Source organism: Sphaeramia orbicularis, chromosome 2, assembly GCF_902148855.1.
Source record: "Sphaeramia orbicularis chromosome 2, fSphaOr1.1, whole genome shotgun sequence".
Taxonomy (NCBI): Eukaryota; Metazoa; Chordata; class Actinopteri; order Kurtiformes; family Apogonidae; genus Sphaeramia; species Sphaeramia orbicularis.
Window position 1 is genome coordinate 1036443 of NC_043958.1, and position 19085 is coordinate 1055527.

The 19085-nt window shown below is 38.9% G+C and overlaps 1 protein-coding gene across 1 annotated transcript in view; it reads left to right on the forward strand.

Moving 5' to 3' along the window:
- The window catches only part of adgrg7.1 (adhesion G protein-coupled receptor G7, tandem duplicate 1), a 42993-nt gene extending 35471 nt beyond the window's left edge, over nt 1-7522 (forward strand). Inside the window, exon 16 of the mRNA XM_030158937.1 lies at nt 7171-7522. Within this exon, the coding sequence (XP_030014797.1) occupies nt 7171-7522 (352 nt within the window). The remainder of the gene's footprint in view (nt 1-7170) is intronic.
- The last annotated feature ends 11563 nt before the right edge of the window (nt 7523-19085 follow it).

Genomic DNA, 19085 nt, shown 5'->3' on the forward strand with positions numbered 1-19085 from the left:
AAACCTAGCTTTAAAAATCTGGCCCGGCAATCAAGACCCAACAAACTGACTGACGAACTCATTGGCAACTCTTAATCGATTTGGATCCATTTAATTGATTCGTTGTTGCAGCATTACTGCAGAGTTAACGACAATCCTCACATTTATATGTTGCTGATGCTCTACTCTACGCACAGTAACTTAACTTCCTTTCATTTAGAGTTAATGAGCTTAATTTAACTCTCTGTTGGTAAAGTTAAATTCACTCTCCGAGCAGCTCCACCTCTCAGTTACTTTAAAAAACAGAAAACCCTCATTCTATCCTGGAAGTCATTATGAGTCCAGTGTTGAACAGGAAGAGCAGTAAAGAGTTAAATATTAACTACCATAGTGTTGATTTAACACTTTTTTGGACTGAAGTGAAATTTTTTTGAGATTGAATAATGAAGACAAATATCATACAAAAAAAGATTACTTCAATCAAAAAAATGATTTTCAATAAAAAAAAAAAAATTTTTCAATGAGAAAAAAATGTTCAAATGCAATTTTTTGGATCTCAATTTTTTTGTGTTCAAACATGTTTTTTCTTTGATTGAAAAGTTCTTTTTTGATTGAAAATATATATTTTTTATTGATTCAGCAATAAATAAACAAATCTTACCTTCATAACTCTGCTGCTTCGGAAGAAAAAAATTATGACATTTTACTTCCTACTAATGTTTAAGTTCATTTATTTTAAGGATAAGACGACAAAAAAAACAAAAGCAAAGAAAACTTCCATGTAAATATGTTCAAAATTCAATTTTACTAAGTTACGTAATCCAATATGGCTGCCGCCCTGTGACATCACAATATGCAAATTCGATGACTACATTTACTCCCATCATAAACTTTCAGTCAAACCCATTATTTTTGTCATTTACAGTATGAATTTATCTCTAAACACTACATATATACAGCTTTTTGTTTTGAAATCTTGATATGAAAACTGAATATTTTTTTAAGGGTTAAAATTGCGATGTGAAAATTGCAGCGTAGGTCAAAGGTTAACAGAACTTAGAGATGGAAATTTAGAGGTTCATGTTCTTGTACCTGATAGAACACTGAATATATTTGGGGTTTTCCGTCTTTGGAACTGAAAAACTAATGGATCAGAAGAAGGAGCGGCTTCCAGTCGTCACATCGCGATTAAATTTAATAAAAACCCAAGCGGACTGTCTTTGTGATTTATTAACTCCCAGCTTCACTTGGGTCGGTTTCTGCTCCTTCTGTTAACACCATCAGTCGGTGTAAATGACAAAAGCAGCCGGAGTCGCCGTTCGCGGAGGAAGAATCTGGTCCAGAACCTCAGAAAAACCCTGTGAGACCAACGGCGGCCTGCTTTTCTGCACGTGTGGCGGCGCATGACGACTTCAGCTGGAACGAGCGCAGCTTCAGCCACTCGTTTTCCGTCGGTGCTTTTTTTTTTTTTAACTCCGGGTTCTGGATTCTGTCACGTTCCGCTTCGTTTGCCGACAGAAAGCGGGAAAAAAATAAAATAAATCATGTGGCGTCCGTCCACCTTCACACCTTCGCCGAGGAAATAAAAGGCCTTCATTGGGTTTGGCCCAGCTTCGGTCCACAGACGCCGTCCATCTACATTTACGCAGTTTTCCTGCAGGAACAGTTCGCCGCCAAATGACGCGTCAGTCAGCGGGAGGTCGGGCGTCCAATGGGGTCATTTCACAGCAGGTGGTGGACGTTCAGAACTGAAACTGAACTGGAAACGACGCTCGGCTTCATCTGAAACAACAGGGTTTCAAGGACTCATTTGTTTTCTGCACGTCTTTATAACTGTTGTAATCGTTTTCATCTGGTTGTTTTATTTTACCCATTTCTGAACATTTTAGTCGCGTCTTTTACTCTGTTTTTAGTTGTTTTCATCAGGTCTTTTTAATTCTGTTTTAAGTCTTTTTGTTGTGTCTTTTCTTAACTGTTTACAAAAGTTTTCATTTTGTCTTTTTGCCTGTTCTCAAACATTTTCGTTGCGTCTATTTTTAGGTGATTTCATCACATATTTTTAACTCTGGTTTTAGGTGTTTTCATTGCGTCTTTTTAACTCTGGTTTTAGGTGTTTCTTTTAATCGCATCTTTAACTGTTTCATGTATTTTAACTGTCTTTTTAACTCTGTTTTTAGGTGTTTTCATTGTGTCTTTTCACCTCTGGTTTTGGGCGTTTCTTTTAATTGCATCTTTTTAACTCTGGTTTTAGGTGTTTTTCTTTATTTCTTTTTAGGTGTTTTACATATTTTTATGGTGTCTATTTAACTGTAGATGTTTTTGTTGCATCTTTTTAACTCCGGTTTTAGGCACTTTTCTTAACCGTTTCATTTAACTATTTCAGGTATTTCGACAGTGTCTTTTTAACTGTATTTCTGCTGTTTTCATCACATCCTTTTAACTGTGTTTTTAGTTATTTTTCTCAATAGTCTACCAGTTTTAGGTCATTTTACAGTGCGTTTTTAACTGTATTTCTGCTGCTTTCATCACGTCCCTTTAACAGTGTTTTTAGGCATTTTTAATTGTCTTTTTTATCAGTTTTAGGTATTTTTACCGTGTCTTTTTAACTGTATTCCTGCTGTTTTCATCACATCCTTTTAACGGTGTTTTTCCGGTGCAGGACTGAACTCCATTGATCTCCACAGGTCTGAACTTGTCGTGTCGTGTTGACTCGTACAGTTGTGTTTGGGGTTCCACAGTTGAACCGTCCGTCTTCTTCACGTCGGACTACTGCGTCCTGTTGACAGACGCCCGATGGATGAATGAGGCTCTTTGTTTTGTCCAAACGCCGCTGCCTTCTGTCTGACGGCTGATTGGTTGAACATCACACCCCGTCTGACTCACGTTTAAGTCCAGGTGAGTTCGGACGTTTACAGGTGATGTTTGTTAAAGTGTCGCAGGATTTACTAAAGTTTTAAAACCACGAAGAAACCTGGAGACGAGTCTGTCAACAAAACGAGTAGAAGACGCAACAAGATGAAAACGATGCAATGAGATGAAAATGGCAAAAAAGACGCATCGAGAAAATGGGGTAAAAGACACAAAAAAGTACAAACGCAACAAGATGAAAACAAGGTAAAAGACGCAACAAGACGAAAACGAGGTAAAAGACACAAGACAAAAACATAAAAGACACAACAAGACGAAAACAAGGTAAAAGACGCAACAAGACAAAAACGAGGTAAAAGACGCAACAAGACAAAAACATAAAAGACGCAACAAGATGAAAACGAGGTAAAAGACGCAACAAGACGAAAACATAAAAGACGCAACAAGACAAAAACGAAGTGAAAGACTTAACGTGAAAGATGAAACACGACAAAAACAAGGTAAAAGACGCAACAAGACAAAAACAAGGTAAAAGATGTAACAAGACGAAAACAAGGTAAAAGACGCAACAAGACGAAAACAAGGTAAAAGACGCAACAAGACAAAAACAAGGTAAAAGACGTTAACAAGACGAAAACAAAAGACACAACAAGACAAAAATGAAGTGAAAGACTCAACTTAAAAGATGAAGCACGACAAAAACAAGGTAAAAGACGCAACAAGACGAAAACGAGGTTAAGACGCATCAGCGTAAAAGAAGCAACAAGACGAATATGAGGTAAAAGACGCAACAATGTAAAGGATGCAACAAGACGAATACGAGGTAAAAGACGCAACAATGTAAAGGATGCAACAAGATGAAAACGAGGTAAAAGACACAATGAGGTAAAAGAAGCAACAATACGAAAATGAGGTAAAAGATGCAACAATGTAAAAGAAGCAACAAGATGAAAAAGAGATAAAAGATGCAACAATTTAAAAGATGCAACAAAATAAAAACAGTAGAAGATGAAAATAAGGAAAAAGATGTAAAAAGAAAAGACACACCATGAAAACACATCTGCTTTGTTTAATTTCTTAAAAGGAGAGTAAAAATTTAACCATGTTTTACTTCACATTAGCAACAACACTTATTTATGATGGATTTCTTCATCTTAGTCCACTGTCAGAATATTGAATGAAAATGCTTTTATTGTCTGAATCATCTGTATATTTGTTCTGAATAATAAAAGACATGATGGGAAATAAGGGTCATTTCTTGTCCTTGGTCCAAAACTGTAGTGAATGTGTTCTGTCTAAGCCCCGCCTCCATGCGAACGGCATTTATTTCACTCAGGAGAAAGTCGACGAGTGACGGCTGGATGCATGGCTGTCATCGCGGCGTTTTGATGGGAGGCGTCGCCGTTACGTAAGCGCTCTGTAGTAAATGAAAACCCCGCTGGTGCACGTGAGGCCTGGTATGGATGTGGAGCTCCGATGGGGCCCCGGGGACGGTCATTACATGGTACAAAAAAAAACAAAAAAAAACACCTCAACTAATTCATGCACCGGAAAAAGTCCTGTTTTTACATCAGAGCCTCGTGTTTCTACAGGTTAAAGCAGCAGGCGATGAAGTGAGGAAACAAGGGTCATAAATTCACATGTTTTCACTATTTGTTGCATCATAATCTGGTTTATAGTTCAATTATTTAGAAACTGTAAAGTTGTAAAATGTGCTCGACATCAGGTTCTTTCAGGTAAATGTTGAATATTTCTGTAACAAAATAAGCAAAATAAATGAGAAAACAATGAACAAATTATGTAAGAACTGACAAAAACAGACGCAAAGTGACAAAACTGTTCAAATGTAGACAAAATAACCAACAGAACAGAATAAAACAATGTCAACAGTGGACAACAACTGAGACAAAATTATTGACAAAATAAATCTAAACTAGTCTCCAGTGTCCCTGTACGTCAGCGTCTGTTCTATGGTTGTTCAGGTTCTGTCTCTGTGTTCCAGTCCTGTGGTCTGGATGCACACCAACCGAACTATACAAGTGGGCGGGACTTTCACTGGAGGAGAACTCAACTCATCCAATCACAGTACAGATATGACTTCTATCAGTGACCAATAGGAACTAGACTGATATCTGGAACCATTTACATGTTAGAAACCAGCAGAGTATGGACCAGTAGAAGGAAAGGAACATTTAGAATATTTGAAAAATTGGTCAAGGATTCAAAAATCTAAATTTGTCAAAACTGGGAACAAACTATTGTAGATGTGCCCAGAAAAATTCGTCTGAAATTTGAAATGAATCCAATCAGTGGCTTTGTCAGAGAAGATGTTTGAAGAAATTGCTACAGACGACAAAAATGAAGACGACAAAGGACGCAGCATCTTCGCTGTAGTTCAGGGGTCTCAAACTCGCGGCCCGGGGCCTAATTGTGTCCCTCAGGATGATATTTTGTAGCCCTCTACCTGACTTCAATATTTATTGTTTCACTTATGGGCTACCATAGCCCCCTGAGACCCAGGAAAGTGGAAGTTTGAGCTTTTTTACATTAACCCTTTCATGCAAGAATTATGATTACCTAAATCAAGATTTTTTTTCCTGAATGTTTTTATTCCTCTTTAGGCATGAAAAAAAACAATGTGATTGAAATTTTTTATGAATCTATTTTTCATGGAGTTACAAAAATATTCACTCAGCTGGACCCCATGTGTTTAATTTTCGAAGCAAATACACATATTTACTGACGTACTGTGCGAAAACTATGACATAAAATCATTTTTAATGCTGTGAATCTGATGTTTCCTCACATTTTAACATACTACAATACTTATAACTCACTCAGATAATATACAACAAAAAACAACTTTTTGTTTGAAAAGAAAGTTAAATTACAGTCTAATAACAATTAGCAATTGATTTACACTCAAATATGTTACTGCAGATCCCGTTTAGCAAGAACAGGAACAGAAATGGTATGAACTGTAATGTATGGGGTGTTGCATAAGTGTCTACTGTGTTGGTTGATATGAAAGTAAAACAACTAAATCCATGAATACACAAGAGAACAGCTTTAAATAGCTGTGCACTGTAGTGACCACTATGCATTAAAGGGTTAAACAATTGTTTTGATTGGAAACTGCATAATACAACAATTTTTTAATTTACATTTTAAAAATCATTTTAATTTATTTATTTTCTAATGGAATGTTCTTTGCAATGGACAGCATTTTTTAGGTAAAACCGTGAAACTTTTGTCCCTCACAGAGGACAAAAATACATCGCTGGGTCTCAGGAGGATAAATAGTCTTGTCACAGCTTTTGGCGGCATTTGCTGTCAGCGGTAGTCAAGCTAGCCAACCGCGAAATACCTGAGGAAGTATGAACATAATGCTTTGTTTGTGATCAGATCAAGTCTCAATAAATTCATAAAAATGAGACAGAGACGAATCCGGACTTATTCTTGGAGCTTCCAACAAAAGAACACGCTAACAGTCACTTAGTTGAAACATGTTCTGAAGTGACACCAAGTGGACGGAAAATATCTGCCATCACCAGTTCCAGTTATGTCTCTGTCAAAACGAGCCGCCATCTGACGTCATTACTCAACTAGACACGCTGAGGAGTTTACAAAACACCAGGGAGATGAGAGGAAGAATCGGGTTGCCAATCTGAAAAAACGTCTATTGAGGCAACAAGATTTATTTGAGAAAGCAAACAGAGAATGAAGCCGCAGTCGAAGCAGCTACGTGGTGAGTCAGATGATTGTTAGGGCCGGAAAGGCGTTTAAAGGAGGAGGGTTCATCAAAAAGCGCGTGTTACTAGCTGCGAGTAAAGAACCCCTTTTTTTGTGGAATATTTAATGCGGCCCAGTCAGACCCAGACTGTACCTCCAACGGCCCCCCAGGTAAGTTGAGTTTAAGACCCCTGCCATAGGTTAAGGTGAGATAACATAAAAAAAAAAAAGAAAAAAAAGAATTAAAATTCAATGAACAAAAACATGAGCAAAGAAAATATGTGGAAAAAAACAAACAAAAACAGACAGAAATGTCAACAAAATCTATATAAAAAACAAGAAATGAAAACCAAGAAAAATGGAGGAAAAACTGCTGGAATTAGCAAAAAAAAAAAAAACTGCACAAAACAATGAACAAAATGTGTAAAGACCAAATCAGACCAAAGGTGAGAGTATTGTAGGTTTTTGAGCTGGTTTTTCATTTTTAGTTCGACGGACCACGTTGCTAAAGCGGCGGTCTGCGTTGGCGGCGGTCTGCGTCTTCACTCTGTGGCCGAATCCTGGACCTGAGACGTTTCGTTGTGTCGTCAGATGTGAAGGTTTACAAGCTGCCGGCGTCCTGTCGGTGGAACAAACCCTCCACTCAACTCTTCTACAGGATAATTACAACCACACAGCGACGCCGTGGAAACCACTGAAACAAACCCGGCCAAGGCCTTCGATTAACATCAACCCTCTGGGAATTGGACGCCGCTCACGGCCAGATCATGTTGGCACGGCGACCGGCCTCACTCTCTGCTCGAACAATCAGGTGGTGGTGGAGGGGGTGGTGGGGTTGGAGGGGGCTTTGGATGCTGTTCTGTTTGAGCAATCAGGTTCCTGGACCCGGCGGGAACGCCTTGGACAGCCCTGGGTGGGGGATCCGGGGGCCAGCGCTGATTAAATGATGTCTTTTGGAAGCGCTTTCTGGTCGCGGTTCAGGGTTTTGTTTGGAAAATCAGATGGTGAGGACCAACGCTGCTGCATCAACTCTGAGAAAACAACACCCAACACTTTTCCATGTTCGCAAATGAGGTCGTCCTAGCATCATTCGGACGACCAGTTGTTCGTTAACGTCGAACGCTGCAATTTAGTCTACACTTATATCTTAATTATTTGAAGAGTTAATATTGGAGATTTTCTTCTGTGTAGAAACAGAAAATCAACAGACCCATAGCTCTACAGCAGGAGTGTCAAACATACGGCCCACGGACCCAAAATGGCCCAACAAAGGCTCCAACCCCCCCCACAGGATGCAGAAATTACACAATAATAAAATAAAGACAGCAACAGTCAAGGTTCCACATTCAGAACGATATGATCTGAATTAAAATAATAGAATATTCACCTAGAAATAATGTCAACTGAAAACCTTCCTCTATGTTTTAGTGTAAAAACAGCAAAATTACATGAAAATATTTACATTTACAAACTATACTTTGAAAAAATGTGGATAACCTGAACAAATCTGAAACATCCTGAAATATCTGAATATAAATCAGTGTAACTGGACCCATATTCTGCCTGTTATTAAATGTTTTGTGTATTTGTAGATCCACTGTGATCTGTACGTTATAATGAACATGTGGAAAAGAGAAACTGAATGTGGATTTATTACTTAAAGGTTAATATTCTATTTATTTAGTTGAGGTTAGATTGGTCTTACTGTGGAACTTTGACTGTTCTTGCCTTTTGTAAATGTGTTGTTCTTCTTGTGGGCCGGATCAGACCCTTTGTTGGGCCCATTTCAGTCCGCAGACCGTATGATGGACACCCCTGCTCTACAGTATTTAACAAATATCAGTGTCTGATCTGAAATTTAACACCAATTATGGCAATTAGTCAAAATATCCTCCACAAAAACCCATAAAATGAAACATGCTGAATTAGAGCAGAGGAGTAAAAGTGACAGTATGTGTTCTTTACTTTTATTTCCTGCATTTTAACCCAAATATCTGTACTTTCTCGTCAATATTTTTGTTTTAATGGATGAAAAACTGCGGCTAAAACAACAAATCTGTGAACACTGAATCACATCCAGTATTGATCTAATCTGTCCCGAACCCTTTTACTGCTGAAATGGATTTACAACTATAGAAAAAATATAAGTTTTTGTGTTGTTTCTGTGATGCAGAGTAAACTAAGAGGAAACTGTGCATTTGAATATAGCAATAACCTGCAATAACTATGATTCAAATTAATGACATTAGACACAATAGTAATAAAGACATTTTCCAATTCTCAGGTAGGGCTGAACGATTTTGGAAAATAATCTAATTGCAATTTTTTTCCTCAATATTGCAAGTGCAAATTAATGAGATTATTTTTGAAAGTCTGCTTCTCATGTATTTTTCAACAAGCAAGCAATAAATCAAGCTGTATTACAATAAACAATGTCAGATTTCTTATCCGTAAATTGTTCTTTCGTACAGGCTAGGCTTATGTTAAGATAAAGGCAAATGGAGCATGAATTAATATGAAAGACGGTTTATTTATCTACTTCAATTACAGTTGTAAACTTACTAAATACTTTGACTTGCAGTCTTGTAAGCGTTCACCGCAACAACTTAACAAAATTCTACCAAACAAGTGTGGTGTAAACATAAGTCTGTAAGCCAGTGATAAATCACACAAACTAAAGTTCAGATTACAACAATAATGCAAACAAATGTGTGCCTTTACCACTTCAACATGTCCAACTAAACATGTTTCATGAAACCTGATATGGAAACATGTGGACTGCACTTCTTAAACACTGTCTGGACTTAACTAGACACTCTGTGAATAAAGAAATAAATACAGATATAGAAAATCACATACATATAGAAAATGTTATTTTATCAGATATTATCGCACATGCAATTAATCGTTCAACCCTATTCTCAGGTATGAAGATTATTTTATTGATGCCACTATAGATCAGTTATTCAACTGAATCTGATCTGATCCAAATATCAGTTGAATGTCATGCTTTACTTAGTTTAGTTCTTTTCAGTGTTGTCTGACTGTATCTAGACCCGTGTTTACGTATTTGGCTCGTCAAGTATTTAGGCTTTGTTGATTTTAATGTTATTTGTCAAACTGTTTTCTTTGTGATAGGGTTATTTCTTAAAAGTCTACAATTAACCACAACAGCTACAAGTCCCATATACACTGCATCGGTTACATATTTTAAAATGTAACAATGGTTAAATGTGTTACCGCTGTCAAATAAAATTGAAATAAAATTTCAGGTGAATTATTGCTCATTTTTGCATCATCGACATCAAGACTGACTTCGACCTAAACTGACGAAACAACAAAAAACACAAGATGAAACGATAAAATTAAAATTAAAAAAATGAAACTCAACTCAACCATCAGATCCTGTTCGTTATCTGAGTCCAGTTATCTGGAGCCTAAACCAGTACCCCAACCTTCCAACGGGATGAAAACTCAGCGCCATTTCTCCACCATGGTGTCGTCCGATAGAACAACGTGATCACTGAGTTGATGGACGTCATTCTTTGGCCTCCGGGTTCTGAGTTCTGTGTTATCCGTCGTCCTGGTTCTAGTTTCTCCTGATCAAGTCTTCGCTCGGACGAAAACCAGACGGACTGGGATGCACGTGGACGAGGACAGCGTCCATGTGGACCGACGGCATCGTCCCTGAACTACACGCCGACCTGAGGCGCTGGAAACCATCAAACCCAGTTACATAACCCAGGAAAGAGTCCGGGTCCAGTCCTGGTTGCGGCTGGACGGCCTTGGTCTTCCTCTGTGGAGCTTTTCAGGAGGTTTTCAGCCTTGACGGGCGGCGAACGCCACCTCCGTCATTAGACACGACCTCGCTCCATTCAAAACACCTGTTGAACTGAAAACACAGCAGCTCCGCCAACCAATCACATCACAATGTCATGACGCAATGTCAGACCTTCGAAGGATCCCAGTATCTCCAACAAACAAACCTATTATTTATAGGTTATTATACTATTACTTTACTGTAGATCACAGTTGGTCTGAACGTGGAACCTGAAAACAACTATGACACCTCCAACTCTTAATAACTTTAGTATCATTTTTGCACTTTCCAAATTCATACTGTGGGACAAATTAGAACCTTTAGCAGGCTGTATGTTTGCCGCTGCTGTAACGCATCCATAAACAGGATCATCCAGGGATTATATGGGGGTGTGTTCCATGCTGTATGTTAGTGATGCACGGATCAGTGGATTACTCGCAGGCAGTGTTGGGCAAATTACTTTTAAAAAGTAATTATAGTTACTATTTACTTTCCAAAAAAGCAACTGAATTAGTAACAGAATTACTCCTTCATAAATGTAATTAGTTCCCAGGGAAAGTAATTATTGCGTTACTTTTTTGAAAACCTTCAAATATGTAAAAGGAAATTGATTTTTTAACGCGTTTCACGAGCCAGTTTCATAGAGTAGAACAGCAGACAGGTACTTCATACCATGACTTTGGTGAGGCTGGGGTCCACCAGGGCCCGGCTTTTCCACCACATAAGTGCATATCTGCATTTATAGAAGATGCTCCTCCAGTTAATCCCACATCTCCACTTTTTTCAGTCGCTCCTCCCTGATAACCCCTCCCCTTAATTAGCTTCTCACGTTGCTGCGTTCAAGTGAATGTGGTGTGCTGGGACAACTCAAACTTGTAGATGTCAGTTGTTCAGGTGAAAGCAGCGTGGACAACTCAAGACTCATGGACACACAGGTGAAGCATGAAGGCAGTGTGGGTGATTTGAATAGAAGAACGGCTCACAACGAATCAGTTCTTATCAATTAAAAGAGCCGTTAAAAAGACTCGACCACGAACGTCAAACCTCTTGTGCCTGGCTGAGCGAGTCAGGACAGATAACAGCTGTTAGATATCAGTGCACAGTCACGCGCCACATTTCACTGCCTGTAACAGCGTAACGTTTCAAATAGTAATTAATTAAATAACCCGTTACTGGAAAACAATAACGGCATTAGTAACGCCATTATTTTTAACGTCGTTATTCCCAACACTGCTCGTGGGTCAGATTGGGGCAGGTCAAAAGAATGTCAGTTTATTAGCGGGTCAGGCTGGGTGGGATCAAATAATTCCACAAAAACCCTGCGGGTTTAAAAAAAAAAAAAAAAAACCAACTTGCACATCACTACCAGACCATAAAGTGAAAGTGAAACAGACGATTTACTAATTCCTCTAAGCCTCCCACTGTTGTGCAGCTAATTCACCTTTTCCCCATCTTCAGAAACTTTAATTTGAGGGGGCAGGACGTTTGTTTACCGCCCCCAGATCAGCAGCCGATTGTGATCTTTAGATCAGATCGGAACATCTCTAACTAAAACCAAACTAAGAGATGGTAAAACTAGTATAAAAGACAGTAAACCAACCTAAAAGATGCTAAACCCAACAAAAGAACAGTTAAACTTGATTAAAAGTTAGGGGAAAAAAAAGTCTACAATTTGATAAAAACTAACTAAATTTTGTTTGTTTAAAGATTAAACTAGACTAAATTGCTCTATAGTGACAAACAAACCAAGAGATGGCTTAAACAGTAAAACTGGTAATAAAGCAAAACTCTTTAAACTATAGAGAAATAATGTTCCGTTCAATTAATCATGAGTTGCAGAAGTAAAACCCCTGAATAATGCAGTTTGTCGTCTGTGGACAGCTTTGTTTGGAAGCATTTTGGACAACTGCTCCAGCCCTTCCAAATTATTTCACACACAGATATGATGATGATGATGATAATGGAACAAAACTGAAACGATAGAACGTTTATTTAAAACCGCAGGACTGTAAAAACAACACCCAATCAGAGGTCATTAACTCTAGAAAACTAACTGTTTGAAGTTTCGGTGGAGTTCTTCTTGCATCTGAGTCTGTTATTGATGCCTTCTCATGTGCATCCTCATGTACATGCATATTTGTGAGTGTAAGCCTTTCCAAAGTGTTTCCACAGTTAAATAATTCCTTTGTGTGAACCTGTTGACGTCTGGATTCTCCTCCCGCAGAGTCAAACATAAATCTTGCCGGTTTCTGGCATTGCCTCGGGCCATGTGTGACATAACAGCTTCTTCTTCTTCTTCTTCTGTTTCCTCTGAACACCTCTCGCTCTCTAATCGACTCCATGTGTCGGCCTCTCCGTCCTCCTCTGGTTTCAATTTCCAGCCCGTTAGCGTCCAGGAGAGTCCGACCGGTTCGCCTGAGGCCTCCGCTTCAATATAAACATCCACTGTTCTGTAAATGGGCTGAAAACCACCACGTCCAAAGACCCCGATGCTCGTAAACCTCGCTTAACGTGCAAATTAAGACATAAACTTGAAGCTCGGGCCGACGCTGAAGCCGAAATGACACGTTTCAGTTGGTAACGGCTCGGTTTTATGGACGACCTGAACAGATACTCACCTAGTCTAACGGTTTGACCTCTGACCTCTGCTCCAGCTGCTGGTGCAGGTTCTGAAAACAGACCTTTACCTTCAGCTCCAGCAGCAAAAGTCCAGTGTTTTGGTCTTCTGAGCTCACACAAAACACTAAACCTGTTACTTACGGTAGAAATAAGGGAGTTATTCAAGGTTTAACCTGTTACAGCCTGAAATTATTTACAATTATATGAAAAAAAAAAAAAAAACATTGTGTTTTTGCTTTCAAGCAGCTGTAAATTAAGTGGAGATTTTTATGATACAAATTAGTGACATTAGGTATCAGTGTTTCTGCTGCTGTGGTTTTCCGGGACGCATCGCCACACCATACATTTGATTTTAAAAAAATGTATCATAAATAGGCCCAAACATTAGCCTATGCATATTAAAGTCTTGAATGTAAAATGTTAAGGTTTTACAACATGGAATGGTGGTCAGTGGTTGTGTCTTCCATTGTTATCAGCTGGTTCTGCTGCCTGTCAGTACCAGATCAACTGTCCATTTATGCCACAGTAACTCTACTTCCAATCCAAGCCAACTTCATTTGTAAAGTACTTTAAAACAACCACAGTGGACCAAAGTGCCGTACAGAAGAATAAATAAAACCAAAATAACAAAATAAAATCTGAGAATAGATTAAAAAGACATAGAACTGTACGAAAAGAAGAAAGCAGCGCTGTACAGAATAAATGAAACCAAAATAAAAGAATCAAATACCAGAATAGATTAAAAAATGTAAAAAGCTGTAAAATTTAAAAACAACAAAAAATAAGAATTGGCCAAAATTGGAGAGAAACCAAGAGGGGTTAAGGTACGTTGTGGTACTTATTGAGAACCCCCCCACACACACACAGGAAACAGTGGGTATAATCGTCATAATAGTTATTCTTTATTATTAAATGCTGTTGTAATGTAGTTATTTTCTTTCCTTAAAAATGCTAAACAGAAACCGAGCAACCCCCTACGAACACTGGCACCTGCAACCGTACGGCCTGTGTCTACCTCCTGCGTACTGAGTGAAATCAGAGAGAGAGAGAGAGAGAGAGAGAGAGAGAGAGAGAGAGAGAGAGAGAGAGAGAGAGAGAGAGAGAGAGACAGAGACAGAGAGACAGAGAGAGAGGTAAGGTATGTCACGGTACTTACAGAGAACCCCCCCCCAGTTCCACAGGAAACACTGGGTATAATCGTCATAATAGTAATTCAACACACGTTCCAATCACAGGTCTGTAGGTTATTTTACTGATGCTACTATTGATCAGTTTTTCCAACCAATGATCCAAACAAGACAAAAATTATCTCATGTCAACGATCCTTCTTCTTTTCTATTTAACTACCCATAATCCTCTGCCTGAGTCTATGAAAAATGCCACTAAATGAAAAAATTCTGACCACAACTGCAAAACATAACCTGCTACATACCTCTAATCCCCCTCGACCAAATATAGTGTAAGATTCTGTTAAAGTTCCTGCCCCAAAATTTAGATTACATAGTCTTTGTGAAAAACTTATTACATACATATTTATATTTGAAAGTACTCAGATATTATAACTGCACAAGGCCATTTGACCTGGAAAAAGTAGGTCAATATTCTTCTGCTCCATGCTGAGATGCATCCACAGTGTAAATTAGGTGCAGATATGTCCATGCATTCTTCAGATAATGTGATTTTATTGCCTTGAAAGTCTGAACTAAATCATGAAAATGACCTCAAACACCTAACAAATCAAAAATGAAGCTCTAACACCCATCAAATATTGCAGTGCTCAACCCAGACGATGACATTTTCCCATCCTAAGCCCAGTTTAAACACTTAAAACTCAAACATTTTTTTGTGAGGCCACTGAACTTTAGAGGAACACAACTCTGCTCATTCTTCGGTCCAAGTGAACATTTGCGCCAAATTTGGAAAAAAAAACTCCCTCAAGGCATCCCTGAGACATTAATTTCATAAGAATCGGGCGGACAAACATGTCTTGGAAACAGACATAACCACCATCGCCATGGGAACCTCCCCCACGAGGCCTGAGGAAAACGCAGTTACATAAATACGTCTCAAGGTATCAGAATAAAACATCTAATCTGTCATTTGTTTGTGAAGCTCGGCCTGAGTTCATGAGATTTTGAAGGATGTTCCAACGAAGGAGACCTGAGTCCGAACAGCGGGACTCAGCTTTGTCTTCGCAGAACCTTCAAACTCCAGAAGAAGCGACGCAAAACGGAACATTTGGCTTCGGTCGGCGTCTGTGGAAAGGCTTAAATGGAGACTCAGTGGGAGTTCACCAGCATCAGCTCAGGTTATCAATCTGCAGATCTGCAGGGTTTCCCTGAACCAAACAGCCGCCGTCCTTCATCGTGTCCTCCCGTCGGCCCACCTTCCTGAAACCAGGGAATCCCGGTCCGGATCAGAGACAGAGCCGGTGTTCCTCTGGATCGTAACTCATCCGTCAAACAGACCCGCAGGGAGGAAGACGACGACAGGACGAAGCTACGAACATGTGGAGTGGAGATCAGAACCTGAACACAACCAGGCTCCGCTTACATCTGGTCTCATCTGGGTCCAGTATTTACAACCAGGGTCAAAAACGGTCATACCAGCTCATACTTATAATTATCGCAATAAACATCAAATTACCCCTATAGCACCATGGGTATTTTCTTGATTTCTTCATCTTACATTCATCTTTTTAAGGTTCTTGCAAATGGAACTGAGGCCTATTTCTGAGGAGGTGAAATAACTCGATTATGCAGTTTGTCGTCTGTAGGAAGTTTTGTTTTTAAGCATTTTGGACAAATGCTCCAGCCCTTCCGAATTAATAATTATGATAATGGAACAACGCAGAAAAAATAGAACATTTTCTTGCAGGATGGCTTATGAGTGGGACTTTTATAGTATTACTGTTTTTAGGGTGACTGTCTGACATCTGTCCAGGACAACAGCTGAAAAACAGGCTTTAGGCTAACTCTGGTACATTTACAGTCCTGCTGATGAATGCACGTTGTCCCAGTCAAATAAACTAATATCCAGAGGGAATACCGGTCATCCCTCTGGGAGCTTCAAGTAGTCAGGAAAGGACCATGTGCTGTCCAGTCAGTTTGTTTTGAAGCCTCCAGGCCGGTGCTACCATGCACCTCAGAGGAGAACCAACAGATACTCCAAATGTTTGATTCCTTCAGCTGTCACACTTTTAAACGTTGACAGCAGCCATTTTTAGATGACATTAATTCTGTCATTTAATTAATATTAGCAGAACTAACAGGGTCTTTTAGCCTCCATCGGTATTCATTGGTTATTTAGTAATAGTAGTAGTAGTAATAGTAGAAGTAGTAGTTTATTCGGTCGTTCATTACTTTAAACAACAAACAAACAAAAAACAACTTATCCATTGTTCTGTATATAATGCGACTGAAATGCGACAGAAAGGGTTTAGGTTGAAGTTCAGACTTATTTTGCCGAACCCCATTTACAATTAACAAAGTTTCCACATGAAAACAAAAAAACCAAAAAAATGTTCCGTGTAATCATTGCTAACTATCCAACAGAAGAGAATACATATTTAATTTAATTCAGGTAAATCACATCCTTATCTCAACTGCCGATACTGATCCTAGTCTTTTAAACGAGTATTTTCTTTAGTCAATCCTCAGCTCTGTATTTTGGAATCATAGTTAACCCTCCGGTATCCCGTCCAGCAAGGCTCTTACTAAGCACCAACTGTGCCTTTATGGCACACTTGTGGAATAATGCAAAAAAAAAAAATTCATACAGTTTGTTTTTAATTCTTTTACACTTTTTTCTATTTCATCAACTTGAGTCATAAATAAAAATACCAAATACTCAATAATTGTCACATTTTTTAACCCTTTAAATGCCATGTTTGTAATGTAAACAAACCATTTTTTTAGATGCAAAAAACACAAAAAATTTTTTTTTTTTCAATATACTACATAAAAAGTGGATCCAATATTATTTGATTTTTTCATCCTGGCATATGTCAGTGATTAACTCCAACATTGGTTAATTTGCATTATTATTTTTGGCGCGAGGTCAAATGTTAAAAAATACTAGCATCTGTCACCAAGCGTGCATAAAATGCACACCTATAAATCAAACTATTAAATTTTATATATTGATTTATTTTTCTGCTCTAATTTGATTTTATTTTTGTAAATCCAGGTCAGTCCTAATCATACAGATCAAATGTTAGAAATAGTGCGTTTTAGGCACACTTGGCAGACAGATGCTCGTCTGGTCATTTTCTTTTGTTTACAATGTGCACATTTGAGTTGGTGGACAGAATTTTAAAGATCATGCAAAAATGAACAACTTTTGAATTCTAACCTTATTTAAATTGTGAAAAATAATATGAAGTTTTTTTTCAAACGAAGTGCAAAGTGTGCCTAAAAGGCGCACCCGGATACCGGAGGGTTAATTAGTACATCTTTTTAAAACTGTTAATTGTTTTAGACTGTTGTAGACTGAATCGATCTTCCAGGCAGAAATACATCTACTTTTTTTTTTGTTCTTGCCTTAACTTTTAAAAAAAAATGTATTGCTGATTACTTAATGTACCTATTTGTCTTCCAATGACCTATCTTGTATTTTTACACTGATTCATGTTGGACACGTTGTACTTTGAATGTTCACTGATGTCTGTGCTGAGCTACTAATGAAACACCTGTATGGGATAAATCAAGTTTTCTGAATCTGAATTAAATTAAATGTAAAAAGTTATGGTAACAAACTGAAAATGCATCTAAACCTGAATGTCATTTTGAGCCCAGTGTTAAACAAGAAGAACAGTAAAGAAATAAACATCAACTACCATAGTGTTGATACTTAACACCCCAGGAGTGGTTCCATTAAGAGTCTGGTTTATTCCAGCTCTAAATCTAAAGAGTCATCAGATAATACACTTTTGTTATGATGTGGCGCTATCTAAATACTATCTGACTGACTGATGGACTTAAACACCTGGTGAGTGTTGGTTTTAACTCTGACTGTGTTCAAAGTGTTATTTCAAATGTGTTGTGTGTGTTCGGTCCACAGGTCAAACATGTTTAATTTACTGTTGGAGACAATGAAGGAAACCAGAGACTATTCAAAGAACAGCCAGTGATCCAAATAAGTGATGATACATTAGCTGATAATCGGTTCATTTTGACTTTTATCCACACTGACTTTACAAACTAATCTTAAATTTCACCTTATGCCACGACCTGATGACCGTCCGATCCATACTTTCTGTTTCTATAAATAATTCCAACTGGTCCGGTGGTTTTTTTAAGGCCGTGGGGAAGCAGAACGACGCTCTGGAGGACCATTTCAATCCGTTATCGTCGGTCCTGTATGTTCAACGTGCACCTGCACACGGAAACAAATGGACAGGAAGTTGTCCGTCCACCGAGGTTTGGCTGTTAATAGTTTTCGCAGAGATTCGGCAGCTGCTTGGCCCTGAATGTCATGCTGACAAATGTTTCACTGGACGTTCGTCTTCATTGCAGAAGCGAGATGGAAAAGTGCGAGTCCAAAGGAATGTTTTTCCACTCATATGTTATCAGGTGGGAAAATGAGAGGATGGACTGGGACGGAACCACTGGGCTGATCGCATTCAGAACTCTGGAAAACAGGACGACCTGAGCCTTCAGGTGGTTCTGCAGTCTGCATGGGATCCACTGGGAAGGACCCACTGGGAAGGATCCACTGGGAAGGACCCACTGGGAAGGATCCACTGGGAAGGATCCACTGGGAAGGATCCATGGTGTGTAATATTCCGGCATAGCGCAACAGCATCATGAGCCTCCTCCTGCTGCCGCCCCCCCCCCCCCCCCCCCCAAAAATTTCGGACCAGGGGGGTCTTTACACAGGGTATCACCCCCATTGAGGAACACTAACAGTCCAACTGCATGAATTTCAACACAGAAATACCCGTGACAAGGGACGAGAACAATGTATCGATAATTAGCATGGCTAATGAGCTACATGTGCACCAGTTTTTTTGGCCGTGCTTTTCGAAAATGAACCGTGCAAATCACGGGTGCACGGCTCGCTGCCT